The 12449-nt window shown below is 37.6% G+C and overlaps 1 protein-coding gene across 1 annotated transcript; it reads left to right on the top strand.

Moving 5' to 3' along the window:
• Window positions 1-6783: 6783 nt before the first annotated feature.
• LOC112641957 (ATP synthase subunit d, mitochondrial-like) lies at window positions 6784-7391 on the top strand. The gene has a single exon (XM_049099073.1). The coding sequence runs from the start codon at window positions 6955-6957 to the stop codon at window positions 7330-7332; it is 378 nt and encodes a 125-aa protein (XP_048955030.1). The 5' UTR covers window positions 6784-6954; the 3' UTR covers window positions 7333-7391.
• The last annotated feature ends 5058 nt before the right edge of the window (window positions 7392-12449 follow it).

Here is a 12449-nt window from a genome sequence, read left to right as displayed (position 1 = left end):
GGCGGGGGCGGGGGGCGGAGCGGCCCCGGGGCCCGCGGCGGTGGCGGTGGCGGCGGCGGCGGCGCTGTCTCTCGGCGAGCTCCGGGGGCACGTGCCGCGCTCGGGCAGACGCCGCTGGCAGCGCCGCGCAGGGCCGCTTCCTACTCCTGCGGCGCGGCGGGGCGGGCGGGGCGGGGCGGGGGCGCGACCCCGGCCCCGGCTCGGTGGGTGCGGAGGCTCGTGGCGCCGCGGAGCCTGGGGTGCGGGCGGGAGTTGCCCTGGGCTCCCTGTGCAGGTCCCCGCTTCGCCCCGGGAGCCGCGGGAGGGGGAGAGCGGCGCGTGGAGGCGCGGAGGCGTGGGCGCCGTGGGTGCCGTGGGTGCCGCGCAGCTGGCGGAGCCGCTCCGCGATGAGCTGCTGTCGGGCCGAGGCGCGTAAAGCCCTGACGGCGCCTGGGAGAAGGGGCGCCGCTGCCCGACGGTGCGGAGAGCCGGGGACCCCAGGACGACCCGGAGGGCGAGTGCTAAGAAAGAACGGTCTTCGATGACGGCAGCGCGCGTTTGCACGTCTCGCAAACGATTCTTTCTATATCCATTAAAATTTCTTTCTCCGTAGTGAATATGTTTTACTTACTCGAATGACTTTCCTCTCCGTCCCCCACCGCCCCCATAACTACCAAGACTGTAAAAAAAAAAAAAAAAATGCTGAAGTTATCTTTAAATTCCAAAACCAGACCTCATGTCTGCCTCTGAAGACGAGATTGCTATGAATTAATTGCATGGCTTAATTTAAAGAAAAGAAAGACATTGTAGCAATAGGATTATGACTATTCCCATTATATTTCCCTAAGCTGAATTTTAGAAGCCGGGTGCTTGCCGCCGTTGGATGAAAGACTAAGAGCTGAGGATACTCCAGTTGAGGGGGCTGGTCCTGATGATCCCCTACTAATGTGCATTTCCCACCAGACCCTTGAAAACAAAGCAAGTTGTTCTTTGATAGCGTCGGTATTCAACGAGAGAAAAGACATGTTATCCGCCACACCTTGTTGATCTTGACAATGGCATCTCTCTTCTCCCCTCTTTCCTGTGTGCTCTCACGGTGGCATTGTTAATTTCTCCGGCTCTTTGATTGCAGTCCAGGAAGCAAGCTTTGGTACTTTGCAGACAGGCCAGCAAAGCCGTGGTTGATCTTCCTGAGTAAAAAAAAAAGATGAGAAAGATGGTACAGATGAGAAAATACAAAAATAGTGAAAGTTCTGAGGAAAATGAAGGGGAACTAGTGGCTCCCTGATTGTGGAGCTTTGATCAAGTTTGATGTACAGAATGATTTGTTAGCCCAATTGGGGGACTGATGATAAGGACGAGATCATAAATGTAATCATGGCCTGGACCGCTTAGCTTTGAGTGACCATAGGACCCATTAGGTTTCCTATCCTTCTTGGTCAGTTGGAATTGGCTCAAAGCACATCAGTGAGTGGGCTAAACCTAAGTAAGAGGGGTTCTCACAGTGGCTACTCAGTTACTTAAACTCTTCAATTTCTTACACATATTTTCTGCCCTGCTATCTGCCAGGGTTTGTGGAGAGGATAGGATAAGACATGTCAGAGCATTGTCAGAAATGATAAGGCACCCTATAAATGGAATACATAGTTTATTAAGACATATCCAAAAAAAAAAAAAAAGACATATCCACTTCATATGCTCTAAAAGTTACAATGCAAAGGACATTCCCCATGTTGAACAATAGTGATATTTTCAGCTGAGAAGGAAAACACAATTATATAATCTTGAATTGCTCGGTGACATTTTACAATATAGCTTTACCTCAAAATGGTCAAGTGCTAAATTAGGTTAAATTAAAATTTAAAGGAACAAAGAAACAACGTTTTGAGTCTCCAAAATAACTTTTGATTGTAAAACATTTGAAGGTACGACTTTTGCCTAGGATGAGCTATTAATAATCAATATATTGTAAATCTTATGTAGAATAGTATAAAGGAATGAAAAATTTATTTATACTTATAACTGATTAAGTTTAAAACTCGGAATTTTCATTGATTCCTTTTTTTCTCTCACACATGGCAATTGGTCAGAAAATGACTCTACCTTTGAAATGTATCCAAAATGCTGCCACTTCTAACCATCTTCTGGGAAACAGTGTTGAATCAAACTACTCTCATCTTTTATCAGCAATAGCTTCCAAACTGGTCTTTTTTGCTTCTTCACTTTCTCTGTAGGCTGTATTCAACACGGCAGCCAGAGTGTTTTTTTGTTTTTGTTTTTTTAAAGAAGTTAGCTTAAATCAAAACCCTCTGGTAACTTTCCATTTCACTCAGAGTCAAGACCCAAGTCTTTACCATGACTCTACATAATCTTTCCCTACTCCGTTACCTTTCTGATCTCATTTCCTAGTACTCTTCCCTTTTCTTTGCTCATTCTGCTCCAGCCGCCAGGACTCCCTTGCTATTTCTTAAACATGCCTGACATGCTCCAATCTAATGGTCTTTGCATTAGCTGTTTCTTCTGCTTGGAATACACTGTTCACAGGTAATCATTGGGCTAAATTCTCTCCTTCAAATCTTTCCTCAAATCTTATCCCAAATAAGTATGCCCTAGACTACCCTACTTAATACTACAAACTATTCTCCTTCATGATCTCAGGGTCCCTGATCCCCTTTATTCAGTTTTATTTTCCCTCATAGCTCTTAATACAGTCCAGTATACTATATCATTTACTCATTTGTTATGATGATTGTCTGTCTATTCCCCTCCCTCCCATTAAATGTAAACTCCTCAAGGAAAGGAATCTTTGTTTTATTGATATATTCCAAGCACTCAGAAGAAAATTCTAGCACATAGAAGCAACCTAATATATATGTTTTAATATTTAAATGTATATGTGAATAGAGGTATACATTGTACACACTGTCTTTCATATTCCTAGTTGGTATCACTGATGGTAAGTCATATGAATGTTTGCAGGTCTGCAAGACTACTGAGTGAAAGCACTTGTGCCCAACCTGGACATACTTCCCCACCTCTTACCCTCTTCCGTATTTATATTTGTGCTTCTTAGACTTAGCCAGTTCATGTTCTGTACTCCAAAAGGATTACTGTAATCCTAAATGTTTCATAATTATCTGGTTATCTGAATCCATCAAATATCAGATTATAAGTAGCCTTTTAAAATAATTTCTCAAAGTGAATTTATTTTCATTCCTCCAATGGTAACTCATCAAACATTTTTTTTCCTTGCCTGTTACTATAAAAAGAACTGCAATAGAATGAACAAAATACTGGCTGGACTTTAGAAAACCTAATGTTATTAAGTATGTGTATATGAGCATATATGTGTTTATTGATTTGTTCATACTATTTATTTTGTATTTATTAAACTACCATGCACCAGGCATGGCTAGGTATTGGGGATGAATGGTGAATGAATTAGAATTGGTCTTGGTCTTTAGGAGCTTAAAGTCAAGTAAGGATTGGGTCACACAAACAAATATGTCTTGCAACCTGTGGGAGGGGCAATTCTTCATTAGAATTGAGCAAGGCAAGTTATAAAGAACAGCATGGCATGAAGAAGGACCTGGATATCTTTGCATAGAACATTTTAAAAAGCATAAAAAATAACTCTCTCAGAGATAAAAGATCCATAAAAGTCAACTATGCAAAGAATGTTGCACGTTTGTTTGTGTTTGTGTGGTTTGGAGGAGGGAAGGAATGGTTGATCAGAGGAAGAGAAGAAAGGAAGGGGTTTATAGGGGTGGAGAACAACAGCTGGAACTTCTGAGGCAGGAGAACACTTGCCATGTTTTAGAAACTGAAAAGACATTGGTGTCAATGAAGGCTTGGAAAACCTTCACTATATCTTGGTTTGCTGAACTGCAAGATGGAGGTTGTTATTTTATTAGATTTTATTTAATGAATTTCAACTGCCTATTTTCGAAATGCGAACAAGGCAATTATATATAAAAGTCCTTAGAAATAGAAAATGAAACTGATGCAGAAAGAGGAGGTGACAAAAACTCCAGTAATTTTACTCAGTGTAGGATCTGTGGTCTAACAGAAAATATTTAGTCATGAGTTCACTAGCAGACAAAAAGAAAAGGGCAGATGTCTTACCTAATTATTATTATCTAAGAAAATGAGTTTGTTCTTCAAAAAATTTTGTTAGTAATAATATTACTATATAGACCCTTATATAAATTGTCCTTAAAGACCCAAGGTTTCAACAAGAATTTTACAACAAAGATACAAGCCTTTTTCATATTACATGGCCTTATATAAAATTTTAATCTAGGTTCCAGGCAAAAGATGGAAATTTAACTCAAAGAAGTTGTAACTTATGAGTCTAGTGTTACTTATCTCTCTAGTCTCCAAGCAGGCCAGATTTAGAATATGCCCCTGGGAATTTTTTCATTTGTCTGATACTGGGTACAAAATAATAATAATAATAAAAGAGCTTTATTTCCCAGTACTTGAGAAACTACAAGCATTTCACTCAGTGTTTTCTAGGACAAAGTCCTGTTCAACCAGTGTTCTTGACATACATGTGGCAAACACAGAGGAACTGATCTCCATTCTGTGATCATTGGCCCTGCTTAAATCTGTCATCATAATAGACAAAACACTTTCCTGGAAGCCCAGAGCGAGTAAACAGATCTAATTAGACTTTGAGCCCCAACCCAAAGGGTATATCATAGTGCCTACTGGATTTCAAGCCCAACAGATTCACAATTTTAAAACTGGCTCTGGCCTCTTGGGCCAGAGGGGATTGGGCAAGCTACTAAACCTTAAAACCTCATTTCCTAATGTGGTAATGAGAAAATGGGAAATATAATTTTAAAAATACCTTGTTCTCTTGGTTATATATAAAGTTATTTTGCAAACCAAAAAGTATTATAGAGATCTCAAGCAAATAATGGTTCTTTTTTTCTTATATTACTTTACAATCTGGCTTTATTGTTCCAGTACAAAAGTGTGCATAGGCAAGATTTTTGATAATGGTGTTAGATTATTAGGGTCTTAAATAACAAAATAAAATTCCTTTCCGAGTTATCTTTTTATATTGACTAGAATTTCTTATTCCCCTTCTCTAAAATACAGAGAATAGTATCTTTCTAGTCATGTTGCGGCTAAGATAAGCAATATTGGGGTGAAGCAGTTGTATGATCCCTGAAACATAATGAGTACATGGTATTTGGTGAAGATAATGATGCAAATAAGAATTCATTAATTTCAATCTCCAGTTATTTACATCCTGTATATTAGAATGGGCAAAGCAGTAGGCATATAGCTTGGAACTTGAGGCTTACTCTTTTTTTGCCCTAAAATGACCAAGATACACGGAAGATTTTATCCTTCAAAACAGGGTTTGGAATCACTGCTTTATAGAATGCCTGGAAACTTTGCACCAGATACATAAAAGACAATTATGCTCTTAATGGTATGCATACAACTGTTGCAACTATTCCTAATACATTTAAATATAAGAAGTCAGGGCAGCCTGGGTGGCTCAGCGGTTTAGCGCTGCCTTCAGCCCAGGGCCTGATCCTGGAGATCCGAGATCGAGTCCCATGTCGGGCTCCCTGCATGGAGCCTGCTTCTCCCTCTGTTTGTGTCTCTGCCTCTCTCTCTCTCTCTCTCTCTCTCTGTGTGTGTCTCTCATGAATAAATAAATAAAATTTATAAATAAATAAATAAATAAATGGAGTCCTAAACACTTAAAATCTAACATTATATCTAACATTCAGCAGAGTGATTTAGGAGCTTTCTGTTGTTTTCCAATGTTTCATTTTCTTATAAGTAGTTTATTAAGCTGAAGTCAATAATTTAAAGTTATGTAGTAATCAGTGCAATGCCAGAAACTTGAAAATTGATGAAGTGATACCTTCTTTTATTTTACTGAATACTTGGTTTTTACGTCTCTTCAAGATTTAGCAGGGGGGTTGAGCTGTGCTAGGCTTGTGGCTCTATCAAGAGCATTGATGTGCTACAGTGGAGGTTATAAAGCATTCAATTCTCCTCCTTAACTTCCGTATCTGTAAAATGGGTGAAATAGAATTTCCTTAAGTTTGTTGTGAAAACTCAATAAGCTCTGCTTGTAAAATACAGATAGTGGCATATGGCAAGCATTCAACACATTATTAGTTGTAAGTCCTGAAGATGAGAAGCCAGGTAGGTACTCCCTGAGTAAGAGCACAATCTCTGAAGGCAGTCTGCGTGGATTAGACTCTTGCTTGTGTTGCTTATTGCTTGTTATAAATATTTAAACTTTCTGTGCTTTAGTTTCTTTATCTATAATGTAGTCAGAGAGGAATGGTAACTACTTCCTCAGACCACTGTTAGTATTAAAGGAATTAACTACTGTTAAGTTTTTAGAACAGTGCCTTGCACATAGTTACCATGCAATGTTCGCTATTATTGGCATAATTTAGTAAGCATTTTAATCCATAGTAACTCATTTAGGTTCCCACCTCCTCTGATATAATGCAAACATTTGATAGTAGGCATCATATTTTTTGAGTTTCCAACCTTAGTATTGTGCCTACTATGCAGTGGTTACCAAACATAATTAATGAATAAATTAATGAATACATTGTATCAATCCATCAAGAATCTAATAAACTAGATTCTAAAGCAGCCTAAAATGAGTTCAGATTGATAATCTTTCTAGTTTAGGGGTTCTTAACGTGGGCTACATATTAGAATCATTTAGGAGAGCTTTTAAAACCACTGATTTAATTAGTATCATGTGGGGTCCCAGGGAATTAGTTTTTTTAAGAATGTCATAGATGGGGTGACCCACTTCCGTCCCTTGCTGCTGTGGACTGTGGGCCGCCGGGGTCGGTGAAGGATCTCAAGATGGCTGGGCGAAAACTTGCTCTAAAAACCATTGACTGGGTAGCTTTTGGGGAGATCATACCCTGAAACCAGAAGGCCATTGCCAACTCCCTGAAATCCTGGAATGAGATGCTTACCTCCAGGTTGGCTACTTTTCCTGAGAAACTACCTGCTATCGACTGGGCTTACTACAAGGCCAATGTGGCAAAGGCTGGCTTGGTAGATGACTTTGAGAAGAAGTTTAATGCCCTGAAGTTTCCTGTGCCAGAGGATAAATACACTGTCCAGGTGGATGCTGAGGAAAAAGAAGATGTGAAAAGCTGTGCTGAGTTTTTGTCCCTCTCAAAGGCCAGGATTGAAGAATATGAAAAAGAGCTGGAGAAGATGAAGAACGTAATTCCATTTGATCAGATGACCATTGAGGACCTGAATGAAGTCTTCCCAGAAACCAAATTAGATAAGAAGAAGTATCCCTATTGGCCTCACAAGCCAATTGAAAATTTATAAACTTGAGTTGAGGAGAAAGCCCCGGCCCTCATATTATAAACATTGGACATTAAAAATAATGATACGGAAAAAAAAAAAAAGAATGTCATAGATGATTCTGATGTGTAGCCAATATTCAGAACAACTGCCCAGTCTATTTAAATCCTTTGTGTTCATTAAATTAATATGGCATAAATTATATCATAAAGAAGAGTAATAAGAGTGCAGGTACCATACTTTAAGCAAAGCATAATTTGATTACCGGAAAATAAGTTCTGTGAGATTCATAGCCTGTTAGGCCCTGTTGAGAATGAGAATCTTATCAAATTAACTCCTGCATTTCACATTTATAAAGATTTTAAAGGCATACTTGATATTATAAACACACATATCATATCCAAATATTCTTCATACCAATTGTGGGAAGTAGATGGTAAAACCCAGAGAAGTGAAGTAGCTTGCCCTCATCATACAAACTTAAAATAGCTACTTGAAAAAGTAAAATAACATCCTGAAGCCTAACACTCACTCCTACTACTTACAGAATCTCATGCTCTTATCCCTGCAAACACCATACACTTTGACATATAAATTGTTTAGATTGTGAATATTGACATACTTGATTCATATATTCTGGAACAAAATGTTTTTATTATAAAATCTCAATAAAGAGACTCCTGGGTGGCTTAGTCGGTTATACATCCTACTCTTGATTTCGGCTCAGGTCATGATCTCAGGGTCATGTGATAGAACCCTTCTCAGAGAGATTCTCTCCCTTGGGATTCTCTCTTTCCCTCTCCCTCTGTTACCCCTTCCCCCATACACATGTGCACTCTCTCCCTTTCAAAAAAGAAAGAAAGAGAAAGAAAGGAATCTCAAATAGGTATCACTGCACTTCTAGGAAAATAAAAGAAAGCAAAATAAAAACATTAGCAATTCATTTTATAAAAATACATTCAGGAATAGCTTTGTTCAAAATATTGCAAGATCATTGATTCAATGATCTATGTTAAGACAAAGAAACAAAGAAAAATACTTTTATTGGCCAGTAACTTCAAAATAAAGTAGCTTTATTTGTTTTCACTTTCTGTTCAACTTTTAAAATTTCTATATATATGTGTGTGTGTGTGTGTGCATGTGTTTGTGTGTATGTTTCAATATATCTATAGACTTTCAAGCAAATATTAGTTGAGCAGCTGTTACATGTCAGAATTTGTACTGTGTGCAAAGGTTACAAACTACAACAACCTTCAGGTTCTGAAAGTCTACTTGTATTTATATTATACCTGAATATAAATTGTATTCTGGTTGTCTTACTTGCAATTTTTCTAAACAATTTCCTGTATTTGTAATTATACTGACTGACGATTATTTTTTCACTACATTCTATTCATATCCATATGTAGTTATATAAGGAAATTTGCAAGAAAGGGTCAAAATTTTAGAAAAACTGTGACTTCACTCCTAACTAGATAGACTATCCTTCTGGGTGTTATACTATGTGTTGGCAAATCAAACTTCAATAAAAAAATATATATATAACAAAATAAATAAATAAATAAACTAGGTAGGATATTCACTTAAAATATTTAAATGATCTATTTTCTAATTACTGCTCTTTTGAGATTTCAATGTTGTATTATTTTTTCCAGTTCTAAGTAATATTTTAAGTGTAGGAAAGCCAAGGGAGTTTTGTCCTACTTTCTTTTTTTCCACATTTCCCATCATAGATCTTCACTCAAAAAATAAGATGAAAAAAAAAAGGAGGAAGAGAAGAAAAAAAGTAAAAAGAGTAAAAGAAGAAAGGAAGAAAAAGAGAAAGAATAAGAGTGGGGAGAGAGAGAAAAGGAAGGAATGGAAAGAGAGAGGAAAAGGAGAAAGAAAAGAAAACAGTACAAGTAGAATTTTACAAAAGTTGTCAAATCCCAAGAGTGTATAATCTAAAATAAATCATATAATTTATAAAGAAGTTATCCTCAAATGAAGGTTAAAATCTATGTCAGCATTCCAAATTTAAGACTCAGAGGCTCAGCTCAAGACCTCTCTTCTTGATCTCTTGATGTTCCATGGACTCATGTCTGGTTTCCATGGAGACCATTTTCTCGAGTCTTTTAAATAATAAGAAAAATTTCTTTTCTCTCATCATTTATTTTCAGAATCTTTGAATTAGAATCTTTCCTCTCTTCCTGGCATCCCAAGGAAGACTATCTTTAACTTAAATGCCTTTAACTTAGATAATAAATTATCATCTCAAGAAAGAAGTGCAAGAAAGAGAAATAAGCATGCATTCAGGCATTACAAATTAAAATTTTAGACATACAGATGATCGACAATAGATGAGTCGACCAGCCTTATCTTTATTTCTCTGATGAAATGCATATAAGCATAGATTTACTTCTTCCATGGAAACATAAGATCTGTAACACCAATAAAGAGCTAGTGAGGAAGTAGAACTATATGGAGGGCATAAGCTATGCTTCAGGGGAATTAAGTTAATAACCTGTAACTGATTTTCAAATTAAAAACATTCTAAATATGACTATTTTGCACCAAATAATATGCAACATACAATTAGGAAAGCTCCCTAGAAACCTTGCCATATTTTACTATAAATATATTCTACCTAAATTTAAGCTCTCAATTTTGTCAGATCCATAATTGTTACTTCAAAATTTTAATCCAATCATTTTTTATTTGATCATATTATGTATCTTATTATGAATTATCAATTTCCAATTGGAAACAGGTAAATAATAGATTGAGTAAATATGTAAATAGATATATGGTTTTTATAGTTATATACATATACATATGGTTTTTATTTTTATACACAAATGTAAATATAAAGGGAGAATCCCCAGACAACAGTATTTGATATTAGGATTGATGTAATGTTAACTTCTAAAATTTTCATTGCTAGTGATTAAATTGTATCCTTCAGTTAAATGATATTTAAAGACAGAAATATAGAATCTTCAGGTTATAAGACATCTTTAAAGTGCTGTTATCATACAAAATACAGGAAACCGACTTAAATTTGAATTTCAGATTGATGAATTATTTTTTAATATAAGTATGTGCCAAATATGTCATGGGACATACTTACACTAAAAAACACTGTTTTTGTGTTCCTGAAATTAAAATTTCACTGGGTGCCCTGTATTTTTATTTGCTAAATCTGACAAACTGATTTTTAAGCCATACACTCAAATGGCCCTATGTTCTGGGAATCTCACAGTGGAGTAGGAAATGTGGGGGAGAAAAGTGAGTGCTAGGATAGAGCATTGTACCAGCGGCTACATGAGGGCAGTTTGTAAGCACTTGGAAAGCACCCATGGGACAGAAATTTAAGATCTCAAGATGGAATGTCAGAAAGTCACAGTTATGCACTGTTACATGTTCTAAAAGTCAAATACATGTAACTGGGAAGCAAGAGCAGGATCACAGTGCAAACAGCCCTTGTTTCCTCTGAAAGATGCCTCCTGGGCCTACAGATCATGATATCAAAGAGCTTCCATTCTGTAGTAATTACTTACAGTAGATATCAAAGAGGCATCATCAAACAGCAACACCCAGACTAATACAACATAGCCATTGATGATTTTTTTTAATGTATGAAAGTATCAGTTATGAAGCCTCTGGCAGTTTCTATGAAAATTTGAAAATAATTTTGATAAAAGTTACTCTTGCTTGAGAACAGCAACAGGGCCTTACCTGTCTCAGTATTTCTAACACAGCACAGTACCTGTCAATCAAAAAATATTTTTAGGATAAATAAATTAATACCTCTTCATGCCCCTAATAATTCTGCTTACCTGTTCTGTTTTATCTAACTCTTGGCCTACTTCCTTCCTTATGTTGGTTGGTATTCTTTCAGCCAAGAGGCTAACTCAGAGACTATAGAAAAATGATCGTGTTATAGAGCTTGCCTGAAGGAGTAAATACAACTAGAATTTCCTTCTTCAATGACCAAAGAAGGGTAACAAAGTAATGTAGGGTTTGGGTGGGCATCACTTTTTTTTTTAATATTTTATTTACTTATTTATTGAGAGAAAGTGAGAGAGTGAGAGCAAGGGGAGGGCAGATAGAGAGGGATAGAATTTCAAGCAGACTCTGCTGAGCACAGAGCCTGATGAGGGACTTGATCTCATGACTCTGAGATCATAACCTGAGCCGTAATCAAGAGTTGGATGCTTAACTGACTGAGCCACCTAAGCACTCCTGTTTCCTGAGTTTTTTTTCTTTTAAGATTTTATTTATTTATTTATTCATGAGAGACACAGAGAGAGAGAGAGGCGAGACACAGGCAGAGGGAGGAGCAGGCTCCATGCAGGGAGCCCGACGTGGGACTCGATCCCGGGACTCCAAGGGTAGCAGTTTGATATTTATACAAAAGCACTGAAGTGTCTGATGATCCTTAATGTAAAGTAGATGGAGACAGACTAGTGTCAGGTGACCTACTAGGGCTCTGAAGAAAAGCAAACATCCTGCATGCCTCTACTGAAAATGGTCAATCCAGGGTTTTGCAATTTTCATTATGAGACAGGCATACTGGGTTCATGGTAAGATCTAACCCTAGCAAGAAACTTCAGCATGGATACTATATAGCTAATATGACTTAAAGGTAGAGGGAAAGAATGTTATCTGGGGAATGTGATCCACTGGATACTATAACAGGTTACTCCAGGATGAATTAAGAGCTAAAGAGGGCCCCAAAGAGAATAAAATGATTGTGGGGGCACTGGGTGGCTCATAGGTTGGGTGTCTGCCTTCAGCTCATATCATGATCTCTGAGTCCTGGGATCGAGCCCCATGTCAGCCTCCCTGCTCAGCGAGGAGCCTGCTTCTCCCTCTCCCTCTGACTGCTGCTCTCCCAGCTTGTGCTTTTTATCTCTGTCAAATAAACAAATAAAATCTTAAAAAAATAAAATGAGTAAGGTGTACACCCATAAAAAACTCAAAATAAAATCAATAACTCTTCATAAAAACAATACGAAAAGTCCTATAGAGTTCTTACTTATCCTGATGATAGCTGCCTCAATATTTATTTTCAAATAGCAAGTTTAAAATATAAAATAAATTTTAAAGAAGGATGGATAGTTGCCGTGCCCCGCGATGTTCATGATTAGTTTTCCATT

The sequence above is a fragment of the Canis lupus genome, chromosome 21 (genome assembly GCF_003254725.2).
Source record: "Canis lupus dingo isolate Sandy chromosome 21, ASM325472v2, whole genome shotgun sequence".
In the NCBI taxonomy this organism is placed as follows: Eukaryota; Metazoa; Chordata; class Mammalia; order Carnivora; family Canidae; genus Canis; species Canis lupus.
This window is presented reverse-complemented; position numbering and strand designations above follow the sequence as displayed.

Excerpts from the sequence above, each read along its gene's own strand:
- LOC112641957 (XM_049099073.1), top strand. The coding sequence starts at position 6,955 with ATGCTTACCTCCAGGTTGGCTACTTTTCCTGAGAAACTACCTGCTATC.